The 15,464-nt window shown below is 53.3% G+C and overlaps 5 protein-coding genes across 5 annotated transcripts; all 5 read right to left on the bottom strand.

Annotated features, from left to right (window-relative positions):
* Positions 1-759: 759 nt before the first annotated feature.
* On the bottom strand, positions 760-1,468 carry B0T26DRAFT_719103 (uncharacterized protein). Its single transcript, XM_060442405.1, has 2 exons — positions 1,261-1,468; positions 760-1,212 (listed from the first exon to the last, which is right to left on the bottom strand). Exons 1-2 carry the CDS (start codon positions 1,426-1,428, stop codon positions 835-837), a joined length of 546 nt encoding a protein of 181 aa, XP_060295273.1. The 5' UTR covers positions 1,429-1,468; the 3' UTR covers positions 760-834.
* Positions 1,469-8,742: 7,274 nt separating this feature from the next.
* Positions 8,743-9,162, bottom strand: B0T26DRAFT_622576 (uncharacterized protein; the record flags this gene model as incomplete). Its single annotated transcript, XM_060436100.1, has 1 exon — positions 8,743-9,162. A coding segment is annotated over one exon (420 nt), but the record flags the coding sequence as incomplete, so codon positions are not given.
* A 486-nt stretch (positions 9,163-9,648) lies between these two features.
* On the bottom strand, positions 9,649-10,747 carry B0T26DRAFT_873957 (uncharacterized protein; the record flags this gene model as incomplete). The annotated part of the gene is made up of 2 exons (XM_060448019.1): positions 10,139-10,747; positions 9,649-9,962 (listed from the first exon to the last, which is right to left on the bottom strand). The coding sequence occupies exons 1-2, from the start codon at positions 10,572-10,574 to the stop codon at positions 9,649-9,651; spliced, it is 750 nt and encodes a 249-aa protein (XP_060295271.1). The 5' UTR covers positions 10,575-10,747.
* A 907-nt stretch (positions 10,748-11,654) lies between these two features.
* On the bottom strand, positions 11,655-12,978 carry B0T26DRAFT_650892 (Metallo-dependent phosphatase-like protein; the record flags this gene model as incomplete). The annotated part of the gene is made up of 2 exons (XM_060438224.1): positions 11,655-12,721; positions 12,807-12,978. The coding sequence occupies 2 exons, from the start codon at positions 12,976-12,978 to the stop codon at positions 11,655-11,657; spliced, it is 1,239 nt and encodes a 412-aa protein (XP_060295270.1).
* Positions 12,979-14,058: 1,080 nt separating this feature from the next.
* Positions 14,059-15,431, bottom strand: B0T26DRAFT_742433 (uncharacterized protein; the record flags this gene model as incomplete). Its single annotated transcript, XM_060444113.1, has 6 exons — positions 14,059-14,680; positions 14,725-14,751; positions 14,788-14,858; positions 14,895-15,085; positions 15,119-15,285; positions 15,388-15,431. The coding sequence occupies 6 exons, from the start codon at positions 15,429-15,431 to the stop codon at positions 14,059-14,061; spliced, it is 1,122 nt and encodes a 373-aa protein (XP_060295269.1).
* Positions 15,432-15,464: the final 33 nt, after the last annotated feature.

Here is a 15,464-nt window from a genome sequence, read left to right as displayed (position 1 = left end):
ATTCCAACAAGGCCGAATTCCTCATCTTTACCGCAGGGTTGCGGCGTAGGAAGCGATCCACATATCGCTCGCCAACGGTCTTTTTCGTGCCGGCCTCATTGAGTATAGCTTGAGCGAATCTCTGCACCTGACGACGGCTAGGAGCGCGCCCTGCAGCTTTCCTGCGCATCGGAGAGGTTTCTTTCGGCTTGTTTACTTTTGGCACGATTTTCTGCCCCATGGATGCGTTTGCAGAGGGTGGAGGCAGGGATGCCATGCAACTTAGCGGCGTCTTTCTGCGAGGCGCCCTGCTCAACAGCAAGTATTGCAGCTTGAATGAGTTGCTCACGGCGGTTCGATATGGCTTATTTTGAAGCAATTCGGGCTTGAATTAATGAAGTTGTGGTGTTTTGAAGTTGGAGGGCGGGAAATTAGATGACAGGGGCAGAGATTTCGTTGTGGGGCGATTTCTTTGTTGGGTCGCCACGTCTATATGGTACTGAGTTATTTATGTCTAGTATAATGGACACCATGATAGAACTAAGCGATAAATAGTACATTATAAACATCTTGTCATGGGATAAGCGGCAATTATATTCTCGATACTTTATATAATAGCACCAACAGAGTAACTGTCACGGCGGGTGCCGTGGTGGTGTCAATGACGTAGTGCTGGAGTGTGGTCTGTGCGTACCTATCACGTGGTCCGCACCATACCTAGAACCCCGCGCCTTACCCGCTCCCCGCAACATCTTCCTTTTCCTTCTTTAGCTTTAGATTCCACAATACAGGTTACGGTTATACTGCGTGTTATGCCAGTCGAATCCTCTCCTTCGTGACAGTAACAACACAGCTTTACCCTTCTATCCTCCTGCTGCTCTGTGTTTCTTGTGAGGTTATTGCTACCGCACCCGTTGCGCTCACGTAGAAGAGGCTATAGTAGAATATGAGATCTCCTTGCAAGGGTAGAATACCCGTCGCTTCATCGAGGTGGAGAACCGACCCGGATTCCCATTTGATCGAGTACTCATCACTACTACCTAGAATACGAACCAAGACCTCCATCGTACCCTTGAAAAAAGGCACTATCAGGCAGACATAGCCATTATCCGTCCACACCGTATCGCCCTCTTTCTTAAGCGGGTAGAATTGCGGCTGATAGCGGGGACGTTCAAAGTCGTTAATATTAAAACCCTTCTGTTGCGACTCTGCCCATTTCTTCATATCGTCGGCCTTCGGCGCTTATAAGTTAAAGTTTTGTGAATATGATAGTGGACATACCATTGGTTTTACAACCGCATCGAAGACCTTTCGGCAAGAGCTCGGTAAATCGTAGGTATATAGCAATCCTCTCTTCTGTGTCGGGGTCTGGCTTGCCAGCTGTTCCTCGACGTCTTTAAGCAGGTCTTGAGGCTCGAGGGGGATAAACGTGTGTCTAGGCGATGACATATCGAGGTCGTTCAGAGCAAAGGTATGAGGTTAATGCTTAGCTTAGCCGCCCGATTGGTAAACGTTTGTAGAATCATGGTTTAAGTTGCACTGCTACGGAACCCCGGGCCAAAAGAATTTGGACACCAGCTTGGACCCATCTTACGTAAGATTAGTGCCAAAAAGTAGCCCGTTATTTATCTGTCTCGCTACAATCGCTGAATTATGAAGAAGTTAGGGATCAACTAACTAGAGTCTAGTGACTAGGGCGCTAAATCTCAGCACGGAGTCCCTAAATATTCTATGGGAAGCCAGGTTTTAACGCACTGTTCTAAGATAGGTACAAGTTGGGAGTTCAAATTCTTTTGGCCCCGAGTTCCGTAAATCGTCTCCCCACCTAATCCTAACCCCGGTCGCCACCTCACCTACCAACATTGAGCCAATCAAGTGCGATTGCGCTACATCGCCATCCACCATAATATTCTAAGAAGAATCACGTATCAGTTGGCAGTTGAAAGTACTGAGTTAAATTTACTTTAAGTACTTCGCGCAAGAACACAAGTAGCTTCATTATTACTACGCTCCGCCATCTTCCACCATAATATCGGCCATGAAAATATCAAGACGAGCGCTGTTGGCGTCATCCACATTTATAGGCTTAGGTATAGGGTCGTTCTCCCCATTCCTGCCATTGGCTTAGGCAGGAGGAGGAGAAGGAGGAGAAGCATCGTGATTCGGATCTCCATTATTTCCGTTAGGAGAGGTATTGGGTTTCGAATTGCCGTTCCTCTTATCGGATATAATGGATCAACGTGCTTTTGAGCTAGTCGTATATTTATTAGTCTAAATCCCGATCTCGTAGCAAGGGGCTCTATTTATTAAATTAACTGGAACCTCTTATATGATATGTAGTAGGTGGAATTTTTGGATAGGTTATAAGGATAGCCAGTCTCGTCTTGAATCAGTGCCCGGAGAACGAACGTATCCGGGTAGCCGAGCGCCAGAGTCTGAAGCCGCCTTTGATACGTATCTAGGTAATTGTGGTTCAGTTCTGAGATGGAACTGCGATGTCTACTTTATGTGGCGAGTTAATCTTTATTCCGTAATAGTCTTGGGACCGTCCGTCTTAAATTGTTGAACGAAGACTATCCGGAGAAAAGCGGTTAGAGCCAGGTACTTCTCACAAAAGCATGCCCATACTGATATACCTTCCCTACTAGTCCTATTGCAGTTGGTCATACAGTCCAAGCAAGCTGGTATACTTACTACAATGTACAAGCCTTATCCACGTAGGATTTTTCCATCAAAATCCCAATTTGGCCGTATCGCTGGTCGATATAATTGCTACTTCAACCATATTTATAACGTAGAGCAATCACCGCGAACCAACTCGGAATTGGATCAGGATACTCCACTCCCATTGACATTGGCAAAGAGACGCACCTACTTCTGCGGTCCGTTCTTGATACGATCTCGCTTTTATTGCCTTCCTATTACTGACTTACGTTTATAAATGATCTAAGGAATAATACCCGTGCCTAGAATGTTAAGATAGAAAAGAGTAGCATCTTCGGCTATCTGATTCACGATTAACATCGTCTACTTCAGGGCCCTCAAATTGCTGCCGTTGGTCAATCTCGGAGGGTTCTCCTACGTCATGGCAACATACCGGTACCCTTCCGTCAAGGGCTAGGGCTTGGAAAGCATTTCCGGGGTTTTCCGTGCGTAAAGGAAGCCCGTGTTGCGTCGTCAAAACGAGGCTTCTGGCGCCATTCCGGATATCCAATCATTACAGGCCAGCTGCGAAGTGAAAGCCGCTGTAGTCTTGGTAAAAATGGTCCGCCAAATACGGGATGCTTTGTTGAGGTTCACGTAATTATTGCTGACACTTTGACCCACCTCCAAAACTTACCACATCTCCAAAACTTACCACACCAAAACTATTAAAGGCGCGCCGTGTACATGTTTCCCGGCACCAAAGGGCCAGTTGGCAGGTGCACGATTCTCTGCACCAAAGGCGCGCCGAGTGCATGATTTACCACAGGGCGAGTTGGCAGGTGCACGATTCTCTGCACAAACGGACGCGCGAGTGCACGATCCGCTGCACTTAAGGGCAATTTGGCAGGGGCGCGATTCTCTGCACCAAGGCAAGCCCACGATCCGCCAGTCCAAGTCAAGTACACTATTCTCCACCATACCAGTCCATTCGAACACGAATCCATCATCTTTGCATTTCGGACCGCTAGGTGCCTTCTACGTATTTACTCAAGCGCCCGCGGTAGGGCAATGATTCCAGTACTTACTTGTTCCCCCATCCTAGAGGCTTGCCTTTCCCATCAACCGGAACGCACTCGCAGTTCAAGTGTTCGTATTTTCCACATAACTCAACTACTCGTCTGTTTCGATGCCAACACTGTTTGGGCTATTAGGCGCGGCTCTTAGCAAGGAATTGGGTTAGGATTAACTTACCTTATCGCAAAACCAGTGTGTAGATATGTCAGGTGGCATGATTCTTTAGAAAATAGGGTTTGCGTCCTGAGTGTTCGAGTTAAGGATTTGGTCGTCGTATGACTAGTATCTTTCACGCCCTCTGTTCCTTCAGGTTCTCTAATCATATACGTAGAACCACGAGGTTGAGGTCACAACAAACTCCGGCGGGCCTAGGTACTTAAACATGCCGAAAGTTGCATGGGGACATTTGACCCTCACACAAGGTCCAGCAGCTCATCCGAAATCCCTGACATCCTCGTTTGGTATGTCAGCCCATGTCGACAGGCGAATGATGCTTGAAGTGACAACATGACCTGCAATATCAATGCCGACACACACTTATGTCAAGATCGAGTTAGACCCTTGGATGCTTGTATATTGTTGGTCCGACCATGTTAGAAATCTTACAAAGGGAGGCTTCATCGAGATTGGCCTGCCGAACAGATACCTGTAGAATTATTACGTTTCCGTGCTAATGTTGCTTGAGTGCCCAGTATCTCAGTCTAGTATCTATGTCCAATTTGTAAGGATTGGTCCACATTGGAGATATAGCTGAGTCTAGAATATCTATCGGTGGCACGCCCGTAATCTAGCTATATTGGGCTATTAAAGGGAAATGTACTACATGGATGAGACCCTGAAGCCACCAAGACATATACGTGGTCAATGGCGCACTATTACATTGTTAGTCGTGGACCGGTAAGGCTCGCCTTATAACTAGAGATATGAAGGTTTCGAACCGCTCTTCTCAAACATCTCGGTCGATGGGAGTTAGGACGGCGATAGTGGCGAGATAGGCGGGGCGCTTGTGCCACGATGGAGGCCAGGCGAAGAGGGTCGCTGCGTGGACGTGGAAGGGCGGCGTATCCGCGATGCCCTGTGCATCCGATGATCTAAATGAATGGATGCCGATTCCTTAGAGCGGCGCAACAGGTCGGAAGGGGCAGAAGGAGGCTAGATGCTGTTGGTGCGCGATAAGGTGAGAAAAATTGAACGGGGACAGAGGAGGGCTGAGGAATGCCTTCCAGCTCTCTACTGGCTGGCTGGGATTCCCCTTTTTGGTATTACCCCGCTACTCCGTAATCTGCCTCTCATCAGCGCCTTGTAGATCGCGCCTTCATCCCTTGTGTTGGGAAGGCGGTTTATGTAGGCATCTAACGGGAAGGGTCCTTGCTCTAACACACTTAAAGAACGCGTAGTAAGCAGCGGAAACAAGAACCCGGAGCCCGGGTTCTTGTCAGAGGCAACTGGACACCGTCGTTGGGTGGAGTGCTGTGGTTGTAGTCCTGGCAATGACTACTCCGAGGTTTCGGTTGGCGCATTATTTTGACTGGCCATCCTCCCAAGAGAAAGAGGTGGCGCAAAGGGTTGATGTGGTCAGCGAGACATCGATTGATGGGTTGTCAGCGCGACGGCTTCGCACTTCGGATTTCCAGCTTCCCGCACGGGCCACTTTGCCCGGTAACCCCGCATTGCGCTCAAACCTGCTGGCCGTTGAGAGCATGGCAAAGATGCCATCAAACTGGTGTCAGCTCGCGCACCGCCCGAGGATGCATTGTAAAAGTGGCCCCATCGTGTGCGTTTAACTTTGTTAGCGCCGTGACCAAGAATCGAAGACGGCAAGATACAACAAAATACTCAAGGGGGATACACCGGTCATAGGCGTACATGCCTCTCGGGCTCGGCACACCTTGTCAAGACTGCATCGGCGGATCACAATAGTGTGTGGAGCACTTTCCTAGACAGCCAATCTCCCGCTTTCATAGTCAATTCACTTTTATCAGTACTACCTTTATCTATCTTACCCCTCTTACGGAGGAATACCTAACTACGCTCGATTGCTGAGCCTGGGGATTGGGTCAGCCGTCTTTCGGTTATCAGCCTTCTCTCCTTGCACGAGCATACCGGCCGCTTTTGGTTTTTTTTCGCACACTTTTACAGCCCACTGAGTCCTCCGCTGCATTCTCCTCAGCCTACCCCGCGCTACGGATTACCTAGACCCCACTTTGCGGCTCTTTAGATCAAACCCCGACGCTGCATCTCCGTTATTGGTATACGTTCTCGGCGCTCGGCCTGCGTGCCGGCCAAACACCCATATATCAGGCTGACTCGTGCGAGCCACCTCCGTGAGGGTGCCACTGTTTTGCTGGCGGCCTGTTTCAGCAGTTCCGTGAGTTTAGGAGAGTTCAATCGCTTTTTTGCTACGGATGGCCTTCCGTGGCAACAGGGATCATATCACCGGGGCACCGTCACTTTGCGCCGCAATGTAGTCGGCGGAAATTTGTCAAGTCAGCTCCCCTCCGCGTACAGCCAGAAGGCGCTCTTTGTGAGGAACGTGGAGGAATCGGCGGTCTGGTATGCCGAGACGGGGTTTTGGATGAAGCTGTGGTTGTATTTGCGAATGTTGGTTTAGGCAAGCTTGGCTATGTTGAGGATGTGAATGGAGAAGAGGGCTCGGATGCGGTGGTTCTGGCCATGTGCTATCTTTTAGATTGATTGATGCTACAGGTGGCTGGCTCTCTCATGACAGCTCCTGATTGCGGCAGTTGGCTGGGTCTGGAACGGGATGGAGGCGGGGAAGATGACGACAATCGGCGCGCTGCACGTTGTTCTGGCGGGAGGAGTGTTGTGCCCAAAAAAAAATTGACTTGAGCCTGCGATGGAGGAGGAACAGGGTCACTTTTCACGGTGACCCCACTGCGGGGTAGTGCGGAGTAGTGGTGCAGTTTTCATGTCATCTCAGAACGTGGCGCTGGAACTTTTTGTGCTGGCAGTCAACCCGACGACATGCGAACGATAGAATCTTTCTAGCTTGGTATCGGATAGCAGATACGACGGAGGGGCTCGGCAATCCCGCTCGCGCTGGCCGCTTTGGAACAGCACTCCGCACGGACCACAAAGCCACGATGCTTAGTTTCTGCATGTCTTACCGCTGGCTAGAAAGAGCTCACGATCGTGGAACCTCTGGTCAATCACTCCCCTCTCGCTCTATCTATTCGGCAAACCCAAAGATCCCCAACACTTGATAGTGGGCGTCCCCGAAACCTCCGCGCCTCCCTTCAATCCGCCTTCCCCGGCCCACGCTGCCAAGGCGGATTTCTCGCCGTCCGACCTACCAAAGACGAGGGCGATGCTCGGGAATTTTGGCGTTGTGGTTGGAGCGCGCCCCCCTTTCCCGTCCACTGCGTTGACTGACCAGCGACGCTGTCTCTGGGTTCGCAAAGATATCGCGCAGCCTGGATCAAGACCTAGGAAAGCCACGTGCTGTTGCACGTGCTGGGTACGTACTCCCAAATCCGCTGTTGCGTGCCCACAGCACGCAATCGCGCGACATGCAGCACCACAACAAACAAGCAGCCAGCTACAGCCCCTCCATCCATGCGCCGTCAGCAGATATCCCGCAATTGCTGCCGCCCATCTTCCGACATGGCCTACCGTCGCTCAAGCAGAACCACAAGCAGCTCCAGCGCGATCGAGAGCTGGCTGAAATCGCTCGACGACCCCGATAAACTTCGAGCATCGCCTTGAGATACCGCGACGCCAGTGGTCCGGTAGGTACGAATTCGTCGCCTGGTGCTGTGGGTAGTAATCGGTATTCGCATCCCCTCCATCGACGGCACCTGCGACAGGCGAACCAGCTTGCCCACCCCCTTGCCATCATTATTGCTCCCTTTCGGCAGATGACGGTGGTCCCTCTGCCCCGCGGAGCTGCGGCGGGAGGATGTAGTCATGTTGGATGGTGACTCGCCCGAAAACCCTTGCTGCTCGTGATCGAAGGCTACCCGTTCGGGCACGCTCGTAGGGGGGGCGCCGCCAAGGGTGACCAAGTTTCCTGGCCTCGATCGATCGCCCCACGTTGGCTAGCCAAGTTTCGGTCCCACTGCTGCCGGCCCGGATGTGACGGAACTTGGCAATAGGCTTTGGGTACGCTTTGCATAGTGGCGATCGTGAGCTTTGATTCTGTGACGTAGATTGATAGTGTTTAGTTTCCCCGATCTCTTGAGGGTTAAAGCTGGAAAGGTAAGTTGCGGCCTGCAGAATGGCTAGGCAGCCGCTCGTCAATGCAGGTGTCGAAGCACTGCGTGCCGGCGATGGGGGGAGGGGAGCACGAGTATGGGTGGGTGGGCACCGCACTACTGCTGGATGATGTGCGGAAACCGTTGCGGCAGGCGGTGATGATGATGGACGACAGTTTGGAATGTGGGAAAGGAACAGAGAGAAATCTGCTCCGGGGGGCATGCCGCGGCCGTCGGTGGCCGAGCTAGATGGTAAGAAGGGTGCAGTTGCACGAGGACGCGAGCAAAAGAATCGCGCGTCCCTGTATCATGATGACCTTTGTCATTCTGTCCTCTGCCATTTGGTAGGCTTGCCACGGCGTGCCTCCCTGGCGCCGTAAAACTAAAGGTGGGACGGCGGCTGAACACAACTCACTGGAACAGCCGTCTCCCCTAGCTTCAACCAAGACGTTTCCATCGGGCATCAAAACTAACCTATACGTTAGGTCGATTTTCCGACCTTTCTAACATGTAACCTTGAATACAAATTGACTGAACTGAGTTGACTAGTCACAGTAGCTGAGCTATCCGGACTAGACTTGGCTGAACTGGCTGGACTGACTAGCTACAGGAGCTAAACCGACTAGCTGTCTAGGTCGGCTTCCGTCCTGGTAGTTATCCTTCTTTCTGACAGGCACCCTACCCCCTATGATGAAGACATGAGGGGGGTTACAGGGTCGTAGCGAGGCTACAAAGTCCTCATCCCAATACAAGAGAGTGTTGGCCTGTGTGTTCTAGAATGCAGCGGCCTCCCGTCATATCCCCCTTCCGTGCCCTCTTGGACGTGACACATATGGGATACGATGGCGAGGCTGCGGAGAGGGTACGGGTGGACGAGGTCGATGGTGCCCAGGTAGACGGGAATCCGGATACCATGGAGCTCCCGGCAGTGAGAATAGATTAGCGCCTCGCCCTTTAGGTAATTAGCGTCGACTTTCTGGATTCCCTTGGCGACAAAGGTATATCCATATATTGGACCTGTCATCTTGAACAAGACACCCGTCGCACCAAACATGCCGTGCTTGTCTAGGCACTCGCAGCCATGATCAAGATCGCGGGCAAGCCGGTCCGGAACACGCAGGCATACCTTGGATGCCGAGATAGGGTGGCGTGACAAGTAGCCCTGTCTGCTGTGTACGGGTGTGTTAGGGCAGGCGGGATCGAAAGGGCCTTTGCGACAGAGGCCGAGCAGACAGGCATGCGTGCAGTATTGCCTAGGATCAGTCCCGGCGCCCTTGTAGGAAGATGAGTTGTGAGAGGTCTCGTCACCGCCGCGGCCGTCATGGGAAGATGGCGCCGTGGGTCTTGTTTGTTCCCTCTTTCGCTTAGCTATGGCCGCTCTCGAACCATTGTTGTCGGCATCATCATCATCATCATCATCATCATCATCACGTCGGTTGTCTTTTGCTATCGCAGGGCTGCGACAAGAAGAAGCAAGGGGTTCGGGTGGAGGAAGGGATGGGGCGTCAAACGTGATGCCGGCATCTGACTGGTTCCCCTTTTTCCCCTTGGGCGACGGCCACTGGTGGGAGGGTCCGCTTAGTATCGAGTATCCACTGGGCAGGGGGGACATCGGCCTCTAGGGCGAGCAGGGCGAATGTTGCTAGCTGTACAGCGTGTAATTGTTTAGGTAACTAGACGTTGGGAGGCTCGCCAAGGTAGACGAGCAAGACATCGGGGGCATCGTAAGGAATTTTTAGAAAGATTTGATGCAGTCCCTCGATGCGACGTATCCATACTCCAGACCGCTGATGATCATGTAGTGATACGCCTGGCACAGAACCTTGGCCACGAGTATGCTATGTTGAGGGGGACCGGAGGCAGCTCTGCGCTCGGCGCCGGGCTCGGTTTGGCCTTCGGCTTCGGATTCGGCGGCTTCGGAGGACCGAGCGCAATCCTCAAAGAGCGTCTCGGGAAAAGGGTCGTTGCCGAGGACCTGGCCGAAGCTCCGCGCCGGGGCCTTGTGGGCCGCCTTGTACTCGCCTACCAGGGCTGTCCTTTGGATATCGTCTAGGGCGATGCGAATTCCCCATCAGTCGGGGACCAAGCCGGTTATCCGATCTGGAGACCTCTTTTTAGATGGCGGGCTCTCTCCATCCCGAGACGGCTTGGGATGAAGGTCATAGGCGTTTTTGCCGAAGCGAAACTTCTTGATTCCTTGGAAGGGCGAATGTATTGTGACAAACTTGTTAATAATTCGCATCGCAGGTTTTTCGGCGTAGGCGCGGATGACGGGATGTCCTGCTCGTCCTTTCTTGAATCCGACGAGAGGTTGCTCTCGGCCCCCTTTACCGAGTACCAGGACGGGAATAGCAGCTCCTCTCCAAATGTCTCGACGAAGGCGGCAAATTGCTTATCGCAAAGGCTAGGAAAGTCGTCCCATCGGCGTAGGGCTCGGGGGTAGACTTTGCCGTGGACTTTTGTGGCGGCTCCGCTGGACTGCGCCGTGGTCTTGTTCTTGATGATCAAGCTCGGAGTCACCATGGTCTGTAAGTGGTGTAGGTACTCGAGAAAGGTCGTAGGTTGATCCTTTGCTTCTGCTTGGTTCGCTCGTTCGTTCGCGTTCTCGGTTCGCTCGTTCGTTCGCTTCATCCAGTTGCGCACGGAGCCTCGCAAGCTCATGCTCAAGCTCCAACATGATGAAGGCGCGAGCGCGATAGAGGAATGTGCCAAGACGTGACTGGAAACCGTCAAGATATGACAAGAGTGCTTCAAAAAGTGGCGTAGGTTCTTCAAGGGGTGCGTCCAGACGACAATGATGCTACGAAGCAGCTGATGGGGTGCAGCTGTCGAGGAGGAGGCTCGGAGGGGAAAAGTGGGCAATTTCGGGGCGCGTTCCAGAATTGACATTGGCTGGACCCCGCAGCTGACTTGTGCTGCAGGGGTTACAGCTGTGGGGAAGTGCCCCACTCAACGCGAGTAGCATTTCCGACACGAGACGACAGCTCCTGTCAGCCGAACGTAACTGCCCAGCGTGATAGTCACAGCAGCGGCCGCGCTGTGCTGCCGTGAGATTTGTCTTGTCTTACCGCCGTGGGGGCTGTCTGAAGAGCAATGTGATGCATCCAAGTAGACTCTTAGCTACACCTTCCAATTGGTTGCTTGTGTACACATTATGGCCTCTGCAGATCCAATCATCCATCATAAACATATCGATTCCGGCTTGATTTGGCATCCCACGTGAAAAACTACAGCTGCTCGCCACGATTTAGACCGTTCGGTCTGCCGTCAGTGATCTCTTTCGGAAGGATGACCGTCTCCGAGTACACACCGACCTTGAGCGACGGGACACGATGGACACGCAAGCCATCAGCCTGGTAAGAAAACAAGCATCTGATTAGCATCTTTTTCAAGTCATGCCCTCGAGAGCATGTGCGCGGTGCGGCGACTACTGCTAATCACCTTTCCGCACACGCCGGCGAGCGTGGTGCTGGAGCCGTCGAGGGCAAACCTTGTGTGGCATACATGTGAGTTTGGTTGTCCCCTCACCTCGATGCAAGGATAGTTAGAAGAGATGGGGTGGATGCTTACTTGTCCACGGAGATGGAGAGGCTGATGGCATTGGCGATTATGAGCTAGTTCTGCGCTTTCCTCACAGCTGAGATCGCTATCCTCAAACTACTACACACGGAAGCATATATGCATCTGTAGAGCCGGAGACCTATCACTTCCAATCCTGGTTCTCTCTTTGATGAACCAATGTCAGTCCGGAGGCAGCCTCGTCTGGTCATTCGGCGTCGCGGGGTACACGTCTTGGCCGTACGTGGCGTTGAGAGTTACTGAACCCACAGCAGCGCCCGACTCAAGCCGAATGTACGTGTCAATGGCGAGATCCTCGAGCTTCTCCCGAGATACGACGACCTGCCGGGCGCCGCGGATCCACCTGCCGTAGCCGCCGTACCCTGAGTGCTGGCCAAAGCACAGGTTGATCCCGTTTCCCTTGACAGGAAAGTCGGGGAGCAGGTCGTTGTCCCATTTGTAGCACCACGTGTTGCCGTGATTGTGGGCCGAGAACAGGGCCATGAAGCCCGGCGTGGCCGCGAGCGCCTCTAAAAAAGGGATATCTTGCTCGCACTCCTCGTACCCGACTTTACCTGGATACGGTAAATCGCCCTGCTGGGCGACGGGCACATCGTCGTTGATCCCCGGCTGAAGGCGCGGGTCCAGACCTTTTGCCTGCAATGCTAGTGAGGCACTGGTGGGAATGTGCGTAAAGGCAAGCGCCGGAACTGGCCTCCCAGCCTTGCTGACGAGGTCTTGATTGGTCTGCTTGAACCAGTCCACGACGGTGCTGTCCACCCAGCCGGGGCGGCCGACTCGCTCGCCCGTAACCCCATCTCTCTGCTGGAACTGGAAACCGCCACGGCTGTCGAAGAACCATAACAGCAGTGCCGGCGTGCAATCCGAGTCGTCGCATGGCTCGAGGTAGACGGGCAGGTAGTAATTGGTCACGCCGGCGGTATCGCTATGCACCATCTGCGAGGTTCGCGAATTGAGCCAGCGTTGCTCGCGCTCTAGAAGGAGCGAGGCGGATATGTTGTAGTCGCTATCGTGGTTGCCGTAGGTTGACGCCCATGTCAGCCCGCGGTCGAGCATGGGCTTGGCAATCTGGTCCATGTACTCGGTGCTATTCTCGAGGAACGTGTTCTCTCCTGTGATGAGGTCGCCATTGAGAACCACGAGGCTGGTTTGTGGCTCTGCGTCTAGGATCTGTTCCATCACCCTGACGGAATATACGTCTTGTCGGGGTCCCCAGGCTTCCCATGCATCTGGGGGTTGCGCATGTGAGCATGTAAGTGAGAGACTAATTGGCTGGATGCTAAGAAAGACAACTTTTCCTATAGACAAACATACTCTCACCGAAATGAAGGTCCTCAAAGATGGAAATGCGGAAGAGGCCGTCAGAGTCAAAAGCGAGAGGGCCAGTTTGGGCGCCGCTGATGCTGGTGCCCGTTGCCGTCTGCTGGGCCGGACCACGTGGCAGGGCAGCCAAGAGGAGAAGGCCAAAGACAAGAGTAAAAACCATGGCAGTTGCGGGGACCTGGTAGATGGACGGGAGGGTACCGTTTCGACTGCTCCAGCCTCGTGTCATGACATGGTGGCGGCGGCCATCATGGCCACGGGCCGTGAATGGAAGAGGAGGGAAATGCCAGCCCCGATCCTGCTTGCGCCGGCGACGACCGTCGCCCGAGTTGTAGCGAGTCATGGTTAGCAACGGCTGGGGATTATCATAGTGGTGGCCGCATTTATGGGCTCGAGCGGTGGTTGCCGGTCACAGCGGTAAATAAATTGAATACCGCCTAATGTTTTACGTCGATTGCAACCACTTGGGACGCGGCAAAGGCGAACGTGCGCGTCCTTGGGCCAATCCGACAGGGCCTCCAATTGAACGGGATGGGCGTCAGTGATCCCAACCTTTACTGGGATGCGACCTGGGGTTTAGACGTGGAAGGCGACGGGCTGCGATGGAAGAAGGGCGGTCCGAAAAATCGAGTAGGTCTGGGTAAATTGTAAAATAATCACGAATGATGATGAGTGGTGAATCCAACAGACCCACAGATGTCAGTTTCGAACCTCGCTATGATGGCCACCCCGGTAGATGCATAGGCCACCTCCACCTGCATACAGAAGCAAAAAACTCTTGTTATGCAACTGGCCATCCTCGGGTTCATCGAACGCACAACCCTACCTTCTGCTTATCAGCCCCTTTTGCCCTCGCCTTTCGCTACCTGTACCTTAGTGCATCCGTCGTGTGTCTGGCTAGTACTTGAGTTACCACTGGTTCATTCTGGCGACAACCCCGGCAGGAAGTAAAATTTTGTCAACCTTTGGTGCATCAGTTGTTCGCTGCCACAGGCTCAGCACATACGCGACATTCCTGGTTCGAATTTGGGCGCATGCCTTGATCAAGTAGGAGCTACCAAGGTCGCGCCAAAACTTGACTAGATTTAATTCGCGCCCGAATATAGCGTCAGAAAAGCCTAGTGGCAACCGAAAGGTCTAGTTCTAACTGTGATGGCTTCAGGGAACCCCGTGGTAGCCCCAAGTTTAACGAAATGGCTTCAGACATAAGGTTCCAGTCTCCTACACCCTTTCTGAAAACCCTTCACCCCCTCACCAACATCCCCCGCGCAATGCCCACCAACTGCTCGTATTCTCTTCCCATCTCGGCTTCAGAATCCGACGATAACCCTTCGAGTCCGCCCAAGAGGATAATCTTCAGTGCCTGGTGAAAGAGGTACAAGAACGACACGGAAAGCGGCTCAGGATGCATTGCTCCGAGTTCCAAATCAGCGAGCCACGAGCTCAATGGATGCAATAGAACCTCTTTCTCCTTTTGCAGGCTACTCATGTCGTCTACCCAACCGGCTCTATGCGACGCCAACTTGTCGAGCAGCTCGATCGTCGAGGCAGCAATCCTCGTCAGCTCGGTCCGCATGTCTGGAGCGATCGTGCAGAGCTGCCGGCTGCGGGACTCGACGGCAGCATTTGCACTTTCCCTTACGCCTAATTCGGCTGCTGAGCTTGCTGCCTTGGCTGGACGGGGAGTGTGGTCGGCAAACTTGCATGGCGTAGCGAACAGCTTGATGACGAAGACATCTAGCAAGCAAGGCGGGTCCGTGGGGGCGAGGCCAAAAGAGCGCTGACGCTCTGCCAGACGGCGCTGCTCACGCATGATGCGGAGTTCGTGGACCATGTGCTGGGTCATGGCGAGGAAATTGCCCGGCCTTGCTCGATGCTGATGAAGATTTGGCAGGAGAGGAGTGTCGACTTTAGGCCGTCGCTGGAGGACCAGGGACTCGGAGGGCGCGACAACAGGTTCAAAGGGCGCGACAACAGGTTCGAAGAAAGACGCCCCAGAGCCATGCAGTATTGCTGGAGACTGTACTCATCGTGCGAATTAGACTGCAGCTCCGAAGCTGCGAGAGATTTCGCCAGGACCCCGTGTTGTGATGTCTCGAGATACTGGGGGAGAGCTCGGAGGGACAAGATGGCGTGTCGTATCGCCGGATCAGTCATGCTGGCGCACAGAACTTGGCTCGCTTCTTCGGTACAGCCGAGTTTTACTCCGTCAAACATGGTCTTGGTCGAGAAGTACCAGCTGAGGAGGTCAATGTCCTGCGGGGTGATCACTTTGGGGGCGCAAATTTGTGAGACTGAGCCACCAGCGCCAGACTTGGGATTGATACCGCCCTCGAGAGGTGGTCGACCGCTGCTGATTGGCTGACTGGTGAAAAATCGAAAGGGGGACTCGTAGCCGTCGCAAATCCTGCCGGTATCGATGCATTTTCGGCAAGATGGCTTGGCCTCGTCGCATTTGGCCTTTCTTACTCTGTCCCGGACGTAGTATGATATGTGAGCAGGCGGTATTACGGCAGCGCACACCTTCCATCTGATGCGTTAACCAACGGGGTGCGACTCGGGACCGACCAACCTGTAGGTGGCGCATCCCGTCTTCACCTTTGCTCTTCTCTGCATGCTCCGCTTCTGCGCGGCAGCTTAGCTTTCCGC

The sequence above is a fragment of the Lasiosphaeria miniovina genome, assembly GCF_030549165.1.
Source record: "Lasiosphaeria miniovina strain SMH2392-1A chromosome Unknown B0T26scaffold_5, whole genome shotgun sequence".
Classification (NCBI taxonomy): domain Eukaryota; kingdom Fungi; phylum Ascomycota; class Sordariomycetes; order Sordariales; family Lasiosphaeriaceae; genus Lasiosphaeria; species Lasiosphaeria miniovina.
Note: the sequence above shows the minus strand (reverse complement) of the source record. Positions and strands in the feature narration are given on the sequence as shown.

Bases quoted from the DNA above. Each gene is read 5' to 3' on its own strand.
- B0T26DRAFT_719103 (XM_060442405.1), bottom strand. From the start codon at position 1,428: ATGTCATCGCCTAGACACACGTTTATCCCCCTCGAGCCTCAAGACCTG. The intron at 1,213-1,260 runs GTATGTCCACTA...TAAGCGCCGAAG, and splicing joins ATGCGGTTGTAAAACCAATG to GCCGACGATATGAAGAAATG.